This window comes from Myxine glutinosa, chromosome 5 (assembly GCF_964187855.1).
Source record: "Myxine glutinosa chromosome 5, kmMyxGlut1.1, whole genome shotgun sequence".
In the NCBI taxonomy this organism is placed as follows: Eukaryota; Metazoa; Chordata; class Myxini; order Myxiniformes; family Myxinidae; genus Myxine; species Myxine glutinosa.
The window spans coordinates 186,575,083-186,596,901 of NC_136265.1; the positions used below are offsets into that span (position 1 = coordinate 186,575,083).

A 21,819-nucleotide genomic window follows, 5' to 3' on the forward strand; every position below is an offset into this window, starting at 1 on the left:
CTATTTTCTGCATCTCTCCTCGATGGAATTCATCTCCTCGATTCATCATCTCTCTCTCTCCATCACCACTTGCCATCACCTTCGTCCTTCCGATATTCACCTTCAGACCTTTTGTGTCCATACATTCCTTCCACTTGTTCACCTTTTCCTTCAGTCCATCCATACTTTCCGCAATCAACACCAGATCATCTGCATACAACAACTCCCACGGTAAACCCTCCTTTACGTTCTGAGCCAGCACCTCCATCACAGCTACAAATAGTAGTGGACTTAGTACCGACCCCTGATGCACTCCCACCCTCACCTCAAACTCACCACTGTTCCCGTCCTTCGTCCTTACAGCGTTCTTCCTTACAGAGTGACTATAGACAGCTGTAAGTGAATGTCTAACCACAAGAACTGAAGGATTTTATTATGAGGGTCATTATTTAAAGGGAAAGATCCCCATACAGAACCACTCAAGCATGCTATTGTTGATCAACCAGGTGGTTGAAGTGAAGTTCCTGGGACCCAGTCGATGACCATCAGGGTTAGAGGTTCATGTGAGGGAGACCAGAGCTGAGTACCAGCCAACGCACCACACTACACATTTATTTTTACATTGGTTTATTTCTCCCTCTGTCGTGTAATCGAGTGTGAGTGGAGGGTCCCTCAGTTAGGAATTTAGTTTTACCTTTTTATTGTATTGCATCTATTTTCATTAAACCCATTATTTGTTACATTTTCAATTCCTTGTCTTGTGCGTTTATTTGTATGTGGGGATCAGATAACCCCAGTCGAGTCCAGTCGTGCAGGTAAGTCTTTGCTACCCTCCACCACCCCCGCGCGTTCAAAAGGTGCCGCCATAGTTGGGTATACGCCTCGGAGTTAAAGCTCGTTTGGTCATCTGTTGCCCTGAGGTCTTCACTACAGGGTAGACACATGACAGTACTTTGCAGCAAAACAAGATAACACTCGATTTGAAACGACTATTTAGGTGTCTATTAAAGGTAATACATCTTGTTCTTTCATGAAGTTAGACTTTTTGAAAATAAAAATAGGGTGCGTGTGCTGTGCGTCTTTCTGTGCAGCATCCGTCGTTATCTGATGTGAGCAATTGGTGATTATTGTACTAAGTGCATAAAATATGATTACTTTCATTTGATTGCGAGCTAACGGTGTGAGAATTTTCATTAAAATAACATTTGCTTTGCTTTATGCATCCTACAGATTTAATGTTTTCATTTATCATATTTTAAACAGTCAGGAGCGAGTAGCAGGAAAGTTATGGATTTTACATAGTAGAGGGCATTTCCTTGTCTGTTATAATATTGGAATCTCCATTTACTTATTTATTTATTTATTTATATGTTTTTTTTTGCATACAAGATTGAGGCTTGTGTAAGAACTAGCACATTACACAGACATTAGCACATAAAACACAAAAAACATAAACGGACACACAAAACATAAAAAATGGAGGGGGAGACAAGATGGGGAGAAAGAGGGAAGCACACAAGCATAACAGTAGAGAACAGGGACACCAGGAGATCTGTGGAAGGGAGAGGGCGGGGGTGTGTAGGGGTACACGGTATAAAACAAATTAACTACTCGGAATTTCAGGAATGAAGTCGGAGATTGAAAGAGGCGGATTTTGGGTGATTTAACGGGGGTAGAAAAGATCAAGGTTTTGGATGGTGGAAGATAAGAGATGGTGGTGAACAGCTGTTTTAAAGAACTGGAGGGAGGAGTGGGATTGAAGAGAGTGAGGGAGTTTGTTCCAGAGGTGGGAGAAAAGAGGAATGAAAGAGTGAAGGTGAGCAGAGAGTCTTGATTTTGGCAATTTCACCAGAAGAGGGTTGAAGGCAGATCTTGTGCGACCTGTAGGAATATTTGGGGGACAGAGCACAGAGAGCTGGGGGAGCTAGGCCGGAGAGGAGTCGGTAGAAGACAGAAAGACCATCAGCCTGCCTGCGGTGAGAGAGTGAAAGGCTCTCAGAATCAGTTTCATCGTGGGAGATTCCAATGATTATAAAAGCTTTGGTTTCTACAGCGTGAAGTCGAGCTAGGTGTGAGGCAGGAGCACCTGTCCAGAGGGGAGAGCAGTATTCCATCAAGCCCCAGATGAAAGCTTTGTATGTGGTGAAGAGCTCAGAGGTGCCAAGGAAGGACTTCGCACGACGGAGGATGCCCAGTTGGCGACTGGCTTTTGAGGCCAGCTTGGAAATGTGGTTTTCCCAGGAGAGATCTTGGCAGATAGTGAGACCCAAAAGCTTGAGTGACAGATCTTCTTGGAGAGGATTGTTGAGAAATTCGATGGGAGAGTTGTCCAGACGGTCTTTTCGGAGAGACATAGTAAGAGTGTGAGATTTGTCAGGATTGAAAGACATGTTCCACGTGTCTGACCAGCTTGTGAAAAATCACACTTATTATATCCTTTGCAGGTAACTAATATTTTTACATCCGCTTCGATTGTAATTTTGTTCATTTTTGGTTTGTAGATCCCACTTTGGCCACTGCAGATGATGTTGGTTCTTTGAACAAGTTTGATGCAAGGCTGATGCAAGTCGAACTACTTTTAGAATTGAAAAGTAACAAATGCATTCCCAGGATGTTTGACGCCCAGCTGATGAGTGTTGCAAAGAAAGAGTTTTCGTGTTGGCTGGGACACAACCATATGAGGACGAAAGGGCCAAGTATATGGCTTGTTGAACCTAAGACCTAATGCTGTTGTAACCAAAGCGTTCAGAATCATTGGAATCTCCCGCGATGAAGTTAACTCCGAGGGCCTTTCACTCACTCACCGCAGGCAGATTGGTGGTCTTTCTGTCTTCTACCGACTCCTCTCCGGCCTTGCTCCCCAGCTCTCTCTGGGTTCTGTCCCCCAAATATTCCTACATGTCGCACAAGATCTGCCAGCAACCCTCTTATGGTTAAACTGCCGAAATCTAGGATCTCTGTTCACCTTCACTCCTTCATCCCTCTTTTCTCCCACCTCTGGAACAAACTCCCACACTCCCTTCAATCCCACTCCTCCCTCCAGATGTTTAAAACAGCTGTTCACCACCATCTCTTATCTTCCCCCATCCAAAACCTTGATCTTTTCTACCCCCGTTAATTCACCCCAGATCCACTTTTTTGAAATTCCGACTGCTTTCCTGGAAGTCCTAGCAGTGTCCATATGTTTTATACCTCTCCCACCCTCCCCCCTTCCCATGCCTTCTCCCCCCAAGCCCTCTCCCTCCCACAGATCTCCCGATGTCCCTGTTCTCTGCTGTTGTACTTGTGCGCTTCCCTCTCTCTCCCCATCTTGTCTCCCACTCCCTTTATTGTATGTTTTGTGTGTCCGTTTGTTTTTTTTTGTGATTAATGTTTGCTCTTACACGAGCCTCGATCTTGTATACAAAAAATAATAATAAATAAGACGTTCCTTTTCTGTCTCAATGAAATTTGATGTCTACCAGTTAGCATTAAAAAAAACGATAAGATTTATTTATCTTTATTTTTATTTATTTATATATTTATTTTTGAAAGACAACGTTTCGACAGTTGTTAAACCTGAAATAGATATTGCAAACTAATGAAATACTGCAGTCTATGGCTTTTCAGTCGAGGGCCGTTTAATAAAAAGTAAACTTTGTATGGCATTGCCACTTCAAACATGCCTGTTTTTATACATATTACTTTCTGAAAAAAGTTTTAAATCTCACGGCACATGGATGGTCCTTCTCATAACCACACACAAGTTTTGGCGAGAACCATATGTGTCGGAGCTTATGTACCATGGATGACTGATCACTAGGCCAATTTGTTTGATGAGATGTCCGAGCGTTGCATGACCTGTCATTAATTGTGTGCATGTCTAAACATGCAGGGTTAGTTAAACCTAGCGAGTAAAAATTTGATCCCTCCTCCGGGTTATCAGTCAATAAGTCAAAGTCGGAGCTGTAGAAATGATGGGAAAACGATCGTGCACATAGTCTTGATGGGAAAGCAGGCACAGGATGATTGCAGCACAGGCATGCAGGTGTGCAGCATCCCACGGTGCAGGTGGGCAGTGCAGGTGCTTGTGCAGGATGCTGTTGGGTGGGCTCGTACGGTGCAGCATGCCTGGCGAGAGTGGCAGGTGCTGTGCAGGATGACGTGGCACAGGCAGGTCCATGTGTGGGGTTGGCAGGTGTGTGTGCAGCACTCGCTTTGTATCTGTGCATCTGTGGTGTGTTTATGCACAAAGGGTCTATAAGCCTGTGGCAAGGCCACGGTCTCTGCTGTGAGAGGTGATCTCGCTTCCCCGGTGTGCCATGCCTACAACATCCGCCTCCTGGTCCAGTTTGGTGTTGCAGCCAAAATGTCGAGATTGTTCCATAAGTGTGTGGCCTACCCTTGGACCATGTTTGGCAATGGCAGACTTTTTCAGGATGGTTGCATTCAAATGCCTCACAAAGCTCTTATGCATTGGCCCAACGTCCTTCTCGTCTCTCCTCAGTGTTTTGCTCTGCAGACACGAGGCACCGCATAGATCGCGTCTGCCCGCTCGTTCTTGCACACCTTTCTTTGTCTTTCGTCAACGCCTCTCTCATGGTGAATACAATTTCTAATTCGCTCTCACCCTTATTGACCTCAACACCTTGCTACTTGTCAGTCCTTTGAGTCGCACCTGGTATAAAAGGTAACACACAGAAGCAATTTAAGCAGTGCCAACATCATTGCCCTCCATTGTGGATGTTATGTCGAGTGCCCTTTTCAGGAGTGTGTGGATCGCAGCTTGTTTATGGTACATGGGTTCACATGACGCAAAGTCGAGCTACCGGTCGCTGTGTACGCTGCAATGTTCATTGTACTCCAATAGTGCTCCTTGCCACGATGGTCTGAATAAAAGGAAGATATCCTTTTTTCTTCTTCTTTTCTTGCAGGTGAATTTGATGGATAAGAATGTACCTGCATGCCATTGTGGTTTTCACAGTCTTGCTAGGGCATCCTACTACATTAAATAATGGTGTGTGCGTGTGTGTACCTGAGTACCTGAAAATCGTAGATTAAAAACGGAGCTGGTCCAATCTCCACCAAATTTTACACGTGTGTTGGTGGTACCCAGGCTAGGTCTTGGGAACAAAACAAATTGACACCTCGTTGGACACTTTAGCCAATTTGACTTGATCAGTGAATATGAATGAATGAATGATCGCTTTAAGGCCATTTTTCCCCGCTAGAGCGGGGGTTAGCCTTGCGGGCCCCATGACAATCATGGTTCCCTGTTTGAGGCAATGTTTTTATGGCCGGATGCCCTTCCTGACGCCAACCCTTGGTCACGCTCTTACGATGCACAGGGATACGGTGTACCTATTCTAAACCGGGGTACACACCCGGATCATTCATCCCAGCAAGCTGGTACTCAATTTGCCGACCTCGGAAGGATGACAGGCTGAGTCAACCCCCCTGGCGTTAATTCAGCGATCGACCGGGATTTGAACCCAGGATCCTAGGATCCCAAGCCGGCACCCTAACCGCTAAGCCAACACCAGGCTTGATCAGTGACCTTGGCTAAATTTTATAACTTTGAACTACCTACACCAAGTGCATGATATTATCAAGCATGCCAATGAAGTACCGCAGCTTGAACAATGGGTACACTTTGCAATTGTATTGCTATATTAAGTTCAAATTTATCATGACTCTACATATCGTGAAGTTGATGACTCTGACTATGTATTATAGAGGTTAACTATGTTATTATGGCAACTGGACATTGTGGTCCTCTTTAAGGAAGCTTTTCTTTTTCTGCCGGACCAAATTGGGACACGAGTTGTAATTCTAACGATTAATTTCCTGACAACATTTCTGCTTCTTGATCTTTCCAAAGCAAGAAACTGTGAACTATGTAGCAACGAATAAGCATCGACCGACTCGACTGCCATTTAATTCAAGCTGCAGTTGGGGAAACTTTGCATTTTTTGAAATTGTAAATCTCCCAATTCAGCTTTTTAATCCATCGTGATCTTGTTCCACAGGAAGAGGACTCGCCCCATGGACTTTACAAGCATCCCTTTCATGAATCTTTTGAGGAGACTCCAATGATGGTCGCTGTAATAACATATATGGGCTATGGTGTACTCACGCTGTTCGGCTACCTGCGTGACTTTCTTCGATCCTGGGGCATCGAGCACTGTTGTAACGCCACGGAGCGCCAAGAACAAAAGGCAAGTCAAACTTGTGCCATTCGGTCGTCATGGAATCTAAGTTCAGTGCGATGACCACACATGGCACATCAACTTCACAGTTTTCAGAACTAGATTGTTTGCTGTTTTCACCTTTTAACAAGAATGACCGAACTGTGGTCGCAACCTGCGATAAAATCCATAATGGGCCGATTGGGAAATGCGCATTTAAAGCACTCTTAAAAGATGAAGTGAGATTGGGATACTTATTTAATGTGCTATTCAAAGATGGCCTCAACCCCTTTCATCCGCATCACCCTCCCCACGGTTACATCAGAACGAGCTGATTTTTAGCTCACCTGGAACGAAATTCAGGGGAACTTATGTGATGGCACGTCGTCCATCCGTCATTTTATTTTTGGTTTGTCGTCCATTTTTTGTTTATTTGTTTGAAGTTTTATGATTATGTTAGTATGATTCTACGTGTTGCCCTGTCTTCTAGCAACCATTGAAATTGGTTTAAAATCCCCTTAGTCAGTGCAGTATACTGCTTATTCTACCAGGTGAGAGCCAGGAGTATTACCCTATGTTTTTTTTACACAGTCACGAATTGTTTAACCCCAATATGGGGCCGTTCAAAAATTACGTAATCTTTTTTTAGGGAGGCGTGCACGGTGCGTGCTGATGGGCTTGATCAAACCTTACTTGGACTGTAATTTTTATTCGAAGTTAATGAGATATTTGGTGTCCCTCATCGTGAGTAATACTCGATCCAAACAAAGCCAATGGAAATCTGACCTAACAAATAAAGGCAGTGTATAATCAACAGAGGCCTAAGCTCCTAATGTCTTCGGCCCATGCTATTTTTTTTTTAGGGAGGTGCGGACCGTGTGTGCTGACTGGCTTGATTAAACCTTACTATTAGTTTTTATTCAACATACGATTAGTTTTTTTGGGTTCCCTCGTCGTGAATAACACTCAGCCCAAACAAAGCCAATGCAAATCTGATTCAACACACCCAAGCAGTGTATAATCACCAGAGGCCTAAGTGCCTCATGTCTTAGGCCCGCCAGAAACCAAGATGGCAGCCATATTATTTTGTCTGGGTGCCATTGTGGGTGGAGTCGAGCGACAAATGTGGGTGGGGTCTGGCAGCTGTCCGACCAATGGGTGAGCAACTGAGCATTTCAAAAATCAACCGCCAACAAGAACCACCACAACAACAACAACAATCACCATGCAGAGCTCTTATAGACCTGAAAAGAAATAAATAATTTTTTGCACTTTGTGTTTATTTATTGACCTGGTAGTTGTACCTTCTTGACTAAACGTGAACGTCAGGATCGATTTTAGCAACTCGGATGTATAATTCCATACTGGTCAGTTCTGGATGAAGGAATTGGGATTACTTTATCTTGATTTGTTCGTCTAGAATACGTGATGAGTGAATGGGAGCGTTTTAATGCAGGTCTAAGGTGATGGGTCACCTTAGACCTGCACTGTCGCTCCATTCCTCATCCCTCAGATCGGCAGTCTGCAGCCTCCTCACTCTCTGCAGACCTGGACAAAATCACAGACTGGGCAAACAAGTGGAACATGTCTTTCAATCCTGACAAATCTCACACTCTTACGATGTCTCTCCGAAAAGACCGACTGGACAACCCTCCCATCCACTTTCTGAATAATCCTCTCCAAGAAGTTCTGTCACTCAAGCTTTTGGGTTTCACTATCTGCCATGATCTTTCCTGGGAAAACCACATTTCAAATCTGGCCTCCAAAGCCAGTCGCCGACTGGGCATCCTCCATCGTGCGAAGTCCTTCCTTGGCACACCTGAGCTCCTCACCACATACAAGGCTTTCATCCGCAGCTCAATGGAATACTGCTCTCCCCTCTGGGCTGGTGCTCCTGCCTCACACCTAGCTCGTCTTCACGCTGTTGAAACCAAAGCGTTCAGAATCATTGGAATGTCCCGCGTTGAAGCTAACTCCAAGGGCCTTTCACTCACTCACCGCAGGCAGGTTGGTGGTCTTTCCGTCTTCTACCGACTCCTCTCTGGCCTTGCCCCCCCCCCCCCCCCCCCCAGCTCTCTCTGGGCTCTGTCCCCAAATATTCCTACAGGTCGCACAAGATCTGCCTGCAACCCTCTTATGGTTAAACTGCCAAAATCAAGACTCTCTGCTCACCTTCACTCTTTCATTCCTCTTTTCTCCCGCCTCTGGAACAAACTCCCTCACTCTCTTCAATCCCACTCCACCCTCCAGGTCTTTAAAACAGCTGTTCACCACCATCTCTTATCTTCCCCCATCCAAAACCTTGATCTTTTCTACCCCTGCTAATTTCACCCCAAATCCACTTTTTTGAAATACCAACTTCTGTCCTGGAAGTCCTTGGTGTCCTTGTGTTTTATACTTCTCCCACCCCCCCCCCCCCCCTCCCACACCTCCTTCCCCCAAGCCCTCTCCCTCCCACACATCTCCCTGCTCTCAAATCTTATGTTTGTGTGCTTCCCCTTCTCTCCCCATCTTGTCTTCCGCTCCCTCATTTTACATATTTTGTTTGTCTGGTTGATTTGTTTGTGAAATAAATGTTAGCTCTTTCACGAGCCTCGATTCAGTATACAAAAAAAGAAAAAAAAAGAAAGAAGCCTAAGCAAATGTGATCAATTAATTTTAAGACCTTATGACACATTTAGTTTGCAATGTATCTTTGTATTTTACAAACTGCTGTCATTGCCACCAACAAAGAGCAATTTTTCATCAAGTTATTATTGTGGTACCTTACTCCCTCCTTGCTTATTTATTTGATCATATACTTTTAATTGATGGCGTTCAAGGATCATTGTGCCATGACGTCATATGGACTGGTGGGCTCCAGTTGTGCTCAGTCTGTATGCTTGATATAGCTTGTGTAAATGAAGATAGAGATGTGTGATACAGATTCGGATCAAAATGTTGGTGAGGATGTGTCCATTGTGTGAAACGCTTCTCGTGGGGATACACGAATCCGAAACACGAATGTGGTTGCACCGATTAGTTTCCTCAATTTGTGTGGACTATGCACGTGTGTTGTGCAAGGAAGGGAATGGCGAACCAGATGTGTGTCTTGAAGCAAAGGATTGAACAGGCCATTGTGAACTGCAAGATAATGATTGGTAATAAGGATCACTGTCTCTTCATCTTCCTAGCAGGAGAACAATGCCCACCTCTCTCGTCAGACAGGTAGGTCGCACCTCTGTTTTCTATCGCTTGTCATATGGTCTGGCTCCTTCTGGTCGTGTCTTTCCTTCCAAGTAGGCCTATGTCTGTTCCTCCAGTAATCCACTTCTGGTGAAACTCCTGAGATCCAGTCTCAATGCTCACCTCTACTCATTTGCTCATCTTTTCTCTCACCTGTGGAGCCGACTTCCTCAGTCTGTTCAATCCCATCCTTCTTCTTCCCCTCACTCTCTTATTCTTCCCCTTGCCCATACTTCTTCCAAATATCCCTCTGTTGTCTCTCTACCCTGACGTTGCTGTGTTTACCCCCACCCCTCCTTCCATTTTGTTCTCTTTGTTCTGGTCCATGTTATGTTTTATTAGCTCTTCAGTGAGCCTCAACTTAAAATGAATAAATAAATAATGAACCAACTGAGGTCTCATCGGTTTTTACCTCCACCACCTAAGGTGGACAGAGTGATGTATTAACCCACGGTTTTTATTTGTTTTGTTTGTCTGTTTGTGAGCACGACATTTCAAAACGTTGTGGGCGGATTCGGATGAAATTTGGTGGGTAGGCTGGGTGTGTGACAAGTACGAATTGATCAGATTTTGGTGAATATCCGGATCTGGATACTATAATATTTAATTCTCCAAGTGATTCTTTACATTTGAGAGATAGGACCAAAAACGATGTACAGCACGATATCTCAAAATGTTGTGGATGGGTTATGATAAAGTTTGGTGATTAGTTGGGTAGGCAACAACAACAAGCCTATTAGATTTTGGTTAAGATCCGGCCGAGCAGTGAGAAACAACACTTAAATTAATTGAATTGCACTCGGTGGAGTGCATACCTGGCGGAGGTATGCGCTCCGAGTGCTGTTCTCATTCCTCTTGTATTGTGATATGACTGGAGATGATGAAAGGGCATCGCGAAGTTATTTTATGAACTACTAGCAGAGTTACCCGGCGTTGCCCGGAAAATAAAGTCAATCACGTGTGTGTGTAGTGGGCTTTTTATAGTCAGAGGCAGCCACGCCCCTTGGGCACACCCCAAGTCTAAATCTGATGTGCCCATGTTTTTTGTCGTGAAAAGTTACCCCCATGGACCCCCTCTTTCCTCTCGAAGTCACTTCCTTAGGCTGTCCATGAGGCACAACCGAACAAACAGACGTTCACAAATAGGGTTATATAAAAAAATATTTAAAAAACCACCTTTAGAGGCCATTTTTCCCCGCAAAGCGGGGGTTGGCCTTTTCGGGGACCGTGGTAGTTGTTGTTTTTTGGTCCCCTTTTTGAAGCAATGTTTTACGTTATATATATATATATATATATATATATATATATATATATATATGTCGAGAACAGAACCATGTTCCACACCTTGAGTTCAAGAGATAACAAGATTTAATGATGAACCAATATCACAGCGCTGTGGAGGGTGTAAGAGTCATACTATTCACAGACGAACAGCATGGCCACATACACTCCTGAGTTCCTTACAGAAAGAACTTCCTTATATACTTGCAGAGTGTGATAAAAATCTCCGCTAATTTTGGCAAGTTTCAGCAGTATAATACACAATGGGGGAAACGTTGACCAGTACCCCCACCCTTGTCCTATCTTCTTTGGCATGAGCAAAGGGCAAGATGCGGGAGGGAGAAAGAGCACCGTGACATTCTTAAAACTTATCTTCCATGTTGGCTTTTGGTCAAGGACAGACAGACGCGTTTTCACTAGGGGTCTAACAGAGCAAGCAGTTTCACTATCTTTCTACATTTTTTGGCACAGTTGGAAAATATAGCATAGTTAAAAAGCAAGAGGGAACATAGTAAGCTTAATCCTTTTCACAAAGCAACCCTTATTAAATGCAAACCACAATTACATAAGGCACAATAAAAGGCATGATCTCGACATATATATATATATATATATATATATATATATATATATATATATATATATATATATATATATATATATATATATATGAAATAGGGTTATATAGATGCATTAAATTGGTTTTGGGTGCAAATTTTTGACTTTTTCGGAGCCTGGCATCATTTGTGGTTACTTGTGCTTGTTTACATTGCAGTTGCCTTTCGTAAGCAAGTACTTTCAATGTTTTTTGATTGGTGTGAATTTTCGGCTTTCAACAGACTCGGGCCATCTTTCTCACCCGGCTGAGTTCAGGGACTGCAGTAACCTGGTGGCTTGACCAGGTCTCTCATTTAGTCATACTGTTTTAGCAGTGCTGCTTCTCGGAAATGTTTTTTTTCGTCCTTCATAGTCGAAGATGACCATGACATCAACCATAATTCTTTATATTTCAGGTGCAATGTGTTTGGAGATTACAAATCGGTCCCATTTGAGCATGAAAAGATCTACTGCATATTGGACGCATGTAGTGTGGATGCAGACGAGATGCTTGAGGCTCTGGACTTGTGAAGCTCATGTTTCCTGTTGGCCAGTGTGACTGTTTTGTTGATAGGAATTGGCTCCTTTTCTGGTGAGACTCCGCCATGTAGAGCAATCCTATGCAAGCTTCTTTGATGTCCCAGGGGTGATGTTGAAATTCTTCAGGGTATCCTTGAAACACTTTCTAGCCTCTGTGTGAACATTTCCCTTCCGTTATTGCACCTTTGAAGATATTTTTTGGCAGGTGCTCATCGGGCATTCTGGTGGCATGTCCAGCCCATCTTCTCTGACCTTTCTTCAACAGGGTATGGATGCTGGACCTGTGAGGTCATCGAGAGAATTTCAGTATTCGGAACCTTGTCTTGCCATCTGATCGTGTAGTCTCAAAGCACGTCATGTAAAAGTGGTGGAGCTTGTTTCCTTTCCTGGAGCAAACTGTCCCTGTCTCAAAAGAATACAAGAAGGTGTGAAGAACAATTGCTCTGTATAACCTTCACTTTTGTTGAGAGACTGAATCCTCTTCACTCCCTGTCGGTCCCAGTGAGTATTGTATGTCACCTGTTTTTTTTTTTTCATCTGACCCAGTTGCCCTGCCATTCAAGAGGAGACTGATTGCTTTCATGATCTCAGCTTTACCTGGGATGTCAGCAAGTGACATATTGACTTCAATTTGGGCCAAGCGGGCAACCGCCTCATCATTGATTCTTGGTGGTCGATTGAAAACATTGTTAAATTGTTCCACCCATCTCTCCAGGACTTCGGACTTGTCTGTTATTAGTGTATTTCCATTGGCGCTGAGGAGACTCTTGACCTTTTACCACTTGGGGTCGTCTCTTTGGCTGAATAGTAATGTTTAGGTTTGCGACAATGTCAGAGTCTGTTGCCAGTCCCGGAACTAGCACTCTGTGCAAGCTTCATAATGCCCATGTATGCTCTTTTTGAGGAAACAGCAGAAGTTGTCAAAATTAGATGAAGGGTTGAGATTTCTGATCTTGTCCTCTACGCTCAATGGTAGTGATTGTATATTCAGGCCAGTTCACCATACAGAGGGTCCTTAAATGGGCTTCAGTTTTGAGGTGAACAGTGGCACTTCATTCTTGATGCGGACATTAGTTTGGCGTTGGTGATTGTGCGAAAAATCCTAGGCTTTCCCCTAATGCTTGTAGGGGTGACCGCTTGGAAATGAATGAATGATCGTTTTAAGGCCATTTCCCCCCGCTACAGCGGGGGTTAGCCTTGCGGGCCCCATGACAATCATGGTTCCCTGTTTGAGGCAATGTTTTTATGGCCGGATGCCCTTCCTGACGCCAACCCTTGGTCACGCTCTTACGATGCGCAGGGATACGGTGTACCTATTCTAAATCGGGGTACACATCGTGATCATTCATCCCAGCAAGCTGGTACTCAATTTGCCGACCTCGGGAGGATGACAGGCTGAGTCAACCCCCCTGGCGTTAATTCAGCGATCGACCGGGATTCGAACCCAGGATCCTAGGATCCCAAGCCGGCACCCTAACCGCTAAGCCAACACCAGGCTATTCCCTGTTCAAGGCTATTCAAGGCCTGTTCCAGGCTATTCCCTGAAATATTGACAAGAATCACATGTTGGAGTTTTATTCCATTCCATCTGGCGGAATCTAATGTGCCGAATTGTTTTGGGTTGAAGAGAAAATATTGTTCATAGGCGATGGCCTAATAATCTAATTAGATGGCTCAAAGGTGAGTGCACAAATATCTCAAGACAACCCATCTAGAGTTTAGCCCATGCAGTTCTTGTAGTGAAAGAATAGTGATGTTTTTAGTGGTTGATGGTTATTTTTAAGCTGTTAAATTAAAACTTTGGATTAGAAATTTCTCGACCATTGTTTTGGGTTTGCTCACGCTCTCCATATTAATTTAGTCGTGCTCTTATTTTCTGGTATTTGGTACGCCCAGTGTTGGGTTAGGTGAAACTGATTTTGATTTGTCACATGCCCGTTGCACAGGACTTTGTTCCACTCTACCAGGACTTTGAAAATTTCTACACACGGAACGTGTACATGAGATTACGTGACAACTGGAACAGACCTCTCTGTAGTGTTCCAGGGGCTTGTTTTGATATCGTGGAGCGTGTCAGTGATGACTACAACTGGAATTTCAGGTATAGACCCCAGACCTTGTGTTATCTTATTCTTGTTCGAATTGCAGTTTAGCTGTTTCTCAGTGAAAGTTTGTTTTTGGGGTGTCCTTTTGTCCAAATGCTCATAATTACATTGGCCTTTTATTTTATTTTTTCCTTTTTTTTTCACTTAACCTTTAAAAAGTTTTAAGTAATACTTTCCAAAAGAATAGAGTACTATATTGCTTGTCTGTGCAAAATATGGCAAGAAATAGCTGTTGTTTGCACATAAATATATTCCTCCTCCTCCTCCCTCATCCACCCCTCCAACTCCTCTCTCGTCCACCCTTCGTTCTCCTCCTTGTCCACCGCTCATGCCCCACCTCCCCGTCCACTTGTCATGCTCCTCCTCCTCGTCCACCCCTCATGCTCCTCCTCCTCGTCCCCCCTCATGCTCTGCCTCCTCGTCCACCCCTCATGCTCTGCCTCCTCGTCCACCCCTCATGCTCCGGCTCCTCGTCCACCGCTCATGCTCCTCCTCCTCGTCCACCCCCTCATGCTCCGCCTCCTCGTCCACCCCCTCATGCTCCGCCTCCTCATCCACCGCTCATGCTCCTCGTCCACCCTCATGCTCCGCCCCCTCGTCCACCCCTCATGCTCCGGCTCCTCGTCCACTACTCAAGCTCCTCCTCCTCGTCCACCCCTCATGCTCCTCCTCGTCCACCCCTCATGCTCCTTCTCCTCATCCACCCCTCATACTCCTCCTCGTCCATCACTCATACTCCTCCTCCTCGTCCACCCCTCATACTCCTCGCCCACCCCTCAAACCCTCCTCATCCACCCCTCATACCCTTCGTACACCACCTCGTTCCGATTCCGATTCTGATTCATGTTCTGATTCATGTTCTGCAGTGTTCAAAATATAAAATTATATATATGAATTAATATATAAATTTAAAATAACATATAAATTTAAAATAACATATTAACATATTAAATAACATAAATAACATAATAACATATAAATTTAAGGCAAGTTATTCCCCATCATAGACCGACGTATTTTCGCTACGCCTGTGGGGTAATTCCCCAATCCTTAAAATCAGAGGCGATAAACAGCTTTGTCTTTGGCATAAAAATGTTTTTTTTTAATCGAATGTTTGTTTGCTGTTGATTTTGTTATTTGTTTTTGCAAGGTGTGTTTATGAGATTAGGTTGGTAGTAGAATGCCTCTATTCCTTATTAATGAGATGAGATGTTGCAGAGTCCACCTGAATCATGTGCAGCAGAGCAGGGACACGACCGTGGCATCAGCTTAGAGATTGAAGCGATGCACCAGCATGTTTAATCTTAAATTTTAATTTAGTTTTAATTAAATTTTAGTAAAAGCCAAGAGCATGACAATTATGGACTTAAATAAATTGGTCCGAGATAAACTCACCATATTTTAAAGCAAATCAGCCTTGACCCTCTAGAGCCATTAAAGTTGTTGCTTTTCTCTATTGCATCTGCTTGTGCAGGTAATCTGAGTCTTTTCTTCCTCATCTTCCCTAATCTGTTTGAAGGTTCACAGGTAATGTTCTTCATGGAGTTATCAATATGGGTTCCTACAACTACCTGGGCTTTGCTGAAAACAAAGGACCTTGCATAGAAGCAGCAGCAGATGTGACGCAGCAATATGGGGTTGGTGTCTGCAGTACTCGGCAGGAGATTGGTGAGCAAGTCGTGACTAGCTTAACTGATGATGTGCGAATACAGCGACGTGTCATTGGTCAATGTAGCCTGGGTAGTTTGATGTCGTTTTTCAAACTTGGCAGTGTGTTTGCATCATGGCACAAGTGGAGATGACGGAGAATTGTGCTTAGATAAGTGTGTGGATGAATTCACGAGGACATTATTATTATGCAAGGCCACAAGTTCTTCATTTGTGCAACACAATTTCATGCAAGCTGGTATATGATAATACCACCATCTTTCCACTCCCTAGTTAGCTGCACCTTCTGCCCATAGGCAGACCTAGAAATTTAGAAAGCTGTGGAGAGTTTGGCTGAGCGTTGTGGGCCCTGGAAACCCCTTAAAAAGCCGAGACAGGGAGGAACACATGAAAAAGGCTAAGCAAAGTTTGAGAAGCAAAGTGGGAACAAAAAAAAGACTTGAGGCAAGAAAGGCCATTGGAGCCATGCAGTCATCTGCCCAGAGAGGAGGTGTGCCCATGGCTGTGATAGTTGGTCACTCCTCGGCATCTTAAAGACCATATGCTTCTTCATCTTTATAGTGAGTGGTACCATTCCAGTTGTGGTCCATCAAGACCTGCACACACACACATAATAAAATGGATTTGATGGTGCCTGCTAGCTACAGGAGGTTGTACTTTTAGAAACACCGTGGGTGATGTCTCGTCTTTTTTCTAAACTTGGGGTGAAAACAAGAAAGCTGAATCTGAATTTCTTAAGAAATCTGAATTTCTTTTCTTCTGAACCATGAAGTGGAAAAAGAGAAGAGATGAGATGAGATGAGATGAGATGAGGATTTGAAAAGGATGAGAAGAGGATGAGGAGCCTGGGATGTGGCTCTTTCCAGTTGTCATGCTTCTCTCTCTTCTGTCGTCCTTGTGTTCTCCAACCATGTTCTCCAGTTACCATGCCGCCTCAATCTGCAGTGTTCTTCAGCCACCCACGTAGTGTACCATTACATAGTCGGCCTCAACCACTGATCAGATATTGTGTTTGGCGTGGCGTGGATCTGTCACATCTATGGGGAAATACTTTTATTTGCAATATTGTGTGAATTGTTTGATATATCATATCCTTTTGTGTAATGATTTTTTTCTTTTAAAGAATGGTTCGCACCACTTGTCTCCTGTCAAAGGACCTTGCATAGAAGCAATCTGGTTGATTTACTGGCCGTTGGACTTGATCCAAAACAGGGGCTTATGGATTGGGTCTGTCTGTCGTACGTGCGCGTGTGCTTCCGCAACCATATCTCGGAGATTTATGCACCAATTTTGTTCATACTTGGCACAAAGACAAGACATGCTATACATATGCACATCATTTTGTTTCGCGATGCAATCAAAGATGGCCGACTGGAGGCCATTTTAATTGTAAAAAAAACCCCGATGTTGAACACGTCCTCAACAATTTCTCGGACATGCATTTACCGATGATGTTCAACCTTGGCACACAGATAATGAATGACGACTTGCATATGCACGTCATTTTCTTTCAAGATCAGATCCAAGATGACCAACTGGCGGACATTTTGTTACTTAAACGTGTCGCCAACCATTTATTGAACATGCATGATCCGATTTTGTTTCAACTACGCACAAGCACAGCACATGATTGCATATACGTGTGCCTCACTTTATTTTGCGATCTGATCAAAGATGGCCGACTGGTAGACTGGCGGCCATTTTAGTTGTAAAAACTTCGATGTTGACCACGTCTTCAACCATTTCTCGGACATGCATTTACCAATCTTATTCAAATGTGGCACACACAAAATGAATGATGGGTTACATATGCTCGTCATTTTTTTCGAAATCAGTTCCAAGATGGCTGACTTGCAGCCATTTTGCTACTTAAACGTGCCCCAATCATAACTCGACATGCATGGACCGATTTTGTTCAAACTTGGCACAAAGATATTACATGACAGTTTACATATGCAGAAGATTTTGTTTTGTAATCCGACCAAAGATGGCCGACTGACGGCCTTTAACTCCGTACAGCAAATTATTAAAACCACGGGGGCTATGACATTTTGTCTTTTTCGTCTTGTTTTCTGACCAGTTTGTTGCAGCCTTGTCTCCACATGGACTGTGTGTGCATGTGTGTGACAACTATACAGCTGGAACAACAAAATTATAGCCTTGGAGCAGCAAGATGTTGGTGTTCTCCCGGAGAAACAGACATGTTTCACCTAATAACCCCAATAATATCAAGTCAGAGAAAGTTCAAAACCATCGATGGAAAAATATAAAGTCGCACTGAAGCCTCTGAGATCGCAAAAGGGAGCATAGACAGCAGAACACCAAAGGAGATAGGTGCACTCAGTCAACCCCTTCTACTTCTAATGTACCATACTCTGTTACAGAGTGTCGGTGTTGCCGAAGCCGTTTCTTGGCAAGAGTTAATATTGGGTGGTTTGCCATTGCCTGCTCAGAAGTAGTTGGGGCAGGAATTTTGGAATTTGTTCACAGTGCTTTGGATGGCTCGCTTACTCTTTGTGAAGGACACTGCAGAATATTTAACGTCCACAAAGTAATGCTGACAGGTGGAGGTGGGACGCCCAATTTGATGTCTATCCGAGGGATGACACGCACTGTGAATCACCCTGCCTGTGTAATGCCAGGATGACAGTTTATAGCTGGGTCATGTTTCAAACCCAGTCGAGACAGCTTAAAGGTGCCATCCTGCCAGCCCAGTCGACCCCTCAGCATGTCATAATATAGGTGTTGGTAGAAATTGAGTATAGCATTGTCATTATTCAAAGCATGTCCAAATTTGTTGTGTATTGTGGTCTCTTCATTATGCTACTTAGATGACATTCTAAGACTCCCCGGGTGGTTCTATTGGCTCTAAGGCGGAGCTCTGGGTTGGCCTATGCAGATTCTCAACATCAATTTTTATGCCTCCACCCCCGAAGGTGGGTGGAGGCATTATGTTTTCGGGTTGTACGTTCGTATGTCCGTCCGTCTGTACGGGCTAAACCTCGTTTTTCTCAGCAACCACATGTCCAATTGAGACAAAACTTTCAGAGTTGGAGTGACACCCATGCAGAATGTTTTTATGATAATTGTGGTCATAGGTCACGTGGTATGGCATCCATCTTGGATTAAATGCAAATAATAATAAAATTATTTCTCGGAAACTGCTGCATGGAATTTTTTTTAGCTTGGCACGTTGTCAAGTGCTCCCAATGGGGAACAAAAGCATGATAATGATGACCTCATAGGTGAAGTGGTATACCAGCCAAAAATGTTTTAATCGAATTCCTTTTCCTAAAATTCTGAAATTGCAAGGACATGATCTATGACCCATTTGTATTGAAATATTTAATTTATGACATCACGGTTTGGCTTGGCAGCCATGTTTGATTTAGCCTAAAACCTAAAAAAAACATCTTCCAAACCACCAAATTGATTGACTCAAAACTTTACGTGTGTCATTGACTAGGCATGGCGATTAAAAGATGATCACGAAAACATCATTGGTCACATGGTGTGGCAGCCATATTGGATTGAAGGGAAATATTAAATAATTATATCTCTGAAACCGCTTACCCTATCAATGCAAAATTTTACAAACATCATCTAACTCCACTGTTGCATATAGTTTTAAAATGATGATGTCATAGGTCCCGTGGTTTGGCAGCCATCTTGGATAGAAAAACGAACCTTATCCGATCAACACTAAACTTCACAAACGTGATCTCCTACCCATACATATGCAGAGTGTACATTTTTTTTTTAGGTCACGTACCATGTGGTATGGCAGCCATATTAGCTTGAAAGACGATATTTTACAAAATCCCTTCTCTGAAACCGCTTCACCTATCGATGTGAAACCTGTCAAGGGTGGTGAAAATATGATACTTGAAAACAGCTGGAGGCATTTAAATCAAACTTGTTTATTTTTAGGACGGTGAACGATGGCATCTACCCGTTGTGGGATTATGCAGAGGCATATTGGCGACACCGTCACATTGCTCTAGTTACCTCTGCCACTAAGTTAGATGGAGGTTATGTTTTCACACCTTTTTATCTATTATCAGGATATTTCAAATTTAAAAAAAATTGTGGACAGATTCGGACAAAACTTGGTGGACAGGTTGGGTGTATGACGAGGAAGAATTGATTAAATCTTGAAGATCTGAATCCAGATCCGGATACAATTTTTTTTTTTCCTCAAGTAATTCTTCACCATTGAGAAATGGGGCCAATAGCGATATATAGCATGATATTACAAAATGTGGATGAGTTGTGACAAAACGAGGTGGATAAGTTGGTTAGACGACAAGAACAAGACGATTAAATTTTGGTTAAGATCAGGACACACATCCAGCCGATCAGTGGTATACAAAACTCAAACTGTTGAGCTTGGTGGAGATGTGTGCTCTACCGAGTGCTGTTCTATCTTAAGGTGTGTTCCAATATCTTTGGTTCCGTGTGAAATTAAAATTTTACAGTGAAAAAAAAAAAATGTGGTAATGCATCCTGCTGATTGGTTATCATGACAACACGAGTCATTTGCAGAACCTGATCACAAAGTGGTGATTTTGTAATCTCTACATTATACAGAATGGTTTTGATAAATCACATTGAAAACCATTTGTGATTTGTGAAGAAATCTTATTTTGTCTATTTGGCGAAATAAATCTCAAATTCAAATTTTCTATAATAATGAAGAAAGAAAAATGTCTATTTTAGTGTTTAAACCATAAGTAGAGAAGTTGTTTATCCGCTAATGCAATCCTGAGCTTGTATTGTTATGTGGAAGGAAAACTTGTCCTTTGTCTTTTGCTGCCAAAAAGGGGTCACTCATCTTGGGATATCTCACACAAACACACCGCACAGGGAACTTGGACAAGCATGAGGAGTTGGAAGAGCTCACGGCCAAGTTCTTGGGTGTTGAGGCAGCGATGGTATTTGGTATGGGCTTTGCTACCAACTCGATGAACATTCCAGCATTGGTGAAGAAGGTGAGACTGGAAATTGGCTAAATACAGTTAAAATTATTTGCAGTGTCGTTTGTACCTGTGACAATTCATGGTAATGCTGATAAAATTGATTTTGTGATACTGTTTTGATTGTCATGCTACACAAAGCCCCCTCAAGTTTTAAATTATTTGAAATGCATCATCTGGGGCTCATTGGCGAGTTTAACATGACAAACTCGGCACATTGCTGAGAAATGCCACCTCCTTTTGCATGCAGCACATGGCTGCAGGTAGCATCATTTCCTGAGGGTGTAATTGTGCCGCTGATGCAGTGTAGCAATGTGTAATTTGTTTAGGGTGCCGGGAATAGTTCACCTACTCTTCGCGAAGCACACCTTTAGCGTCCACAGTAGGGTAAAAATGACAGTTCTGAGACACGGTATCTTAAACATCCCCAACCCTCCTATGATGTAATTGTGAAGGTGAAGTTCCAGAAAATGCAATTACAGGCTCATTTTAAAATGAAACTTTGTATATGTAATCAACATTGCATTGTAAGATGCATGAAACATTTAACGAATTTTTTCATTCGATTCGGGGTTTATGTCTCAGGTGCTGGGGAATTGGGGTCACAGGTCAAAACGGGTGGGGGGAGGGCTATTAAACTCTAAATTTGATATTGGGTCATTCCTGGTGAAACTTTTTACCATCTTTCAACTTTGATTTGGTCGGAAGCGTGGGGATTTGCGATGGTGTGCCATTAACTTCGCTCTTGTTTAATTTAGAATGACCATTAGACGATGTAAAATTCTCAGTATCCTATTAAAGTTTCGAAAACGGAAGTTGGGGGAGGGAAGCAAGTTCCCAATGTTCCCAATGAAGTTCCCAATGTGATGTGTTGAGTGACCGAGGGAGGGGGAGATTGAGCCAGAGAGATATAGATAAGATTGCTTTTTAAAATGTGTTCCTTCTGTATTACTCCATTTTGCAATATTTTGCCTCAGTGCGCCACATAAAACAACAACAACAACCTAAATCAAATTCAAGTATCAAGTTAATTTTTTTATTTTTTATTTTTTTTCCTTTTATTTGCATTCATCATATATTCATCATATCATAACCCTGGTGTTGGGCTAGCGGCTAGGGTGCCGGCTTAGGATCCTAGGATCCTGGGTTCGAATCCCGGTCGATCGCTGAATTAACGCCAGGGGGGTTGACTCAGCCTGTCATCCTTCCGAGGTCGGCTAATTGAGTACCAGTTCACTGGTAATTCCCTGTTTGTCATTAAAGGCGGCAAAAAGGGTTGGC

The 21,819-nt window shown here is 43.2% G+C and overlaps 1 protein-coding gene across 5 annotated transcripts in view; it reads left to right on the forward strand.

Moving 5' to 3' along the window:
- Positions 1-21,819, forward strand: part of LOC137426599 (serine palmitoyltransferase 2) — a 62,000-nt gene that overhangs the window by 15,703 nt on the left and 24,478 nt on the right. For all 5 annotated transcript variants that reach the window (XM_068115267.2, XM_078779257.1, XM_068115265.2 and 2 more), the window contains exons 2-5: positions 5,988-6,176; positions 13,736-13,890; positions 15,414-15,562; positions 20,429-20,553. In XM_068115267.2, coding sequence (XP_067971368.1) covers positions 5,988-6,176; positions 13,736-13,890; positions 15,414-15,562; positions 20,429-20,553 — 618 coding nt within the window. The remainder of the gene's footprint in view (positions 1-5,987; positions 6,177-13,735; positions 13,891-15,413; positions 15,563-20,428; positions 20,554-21,819) is intronic.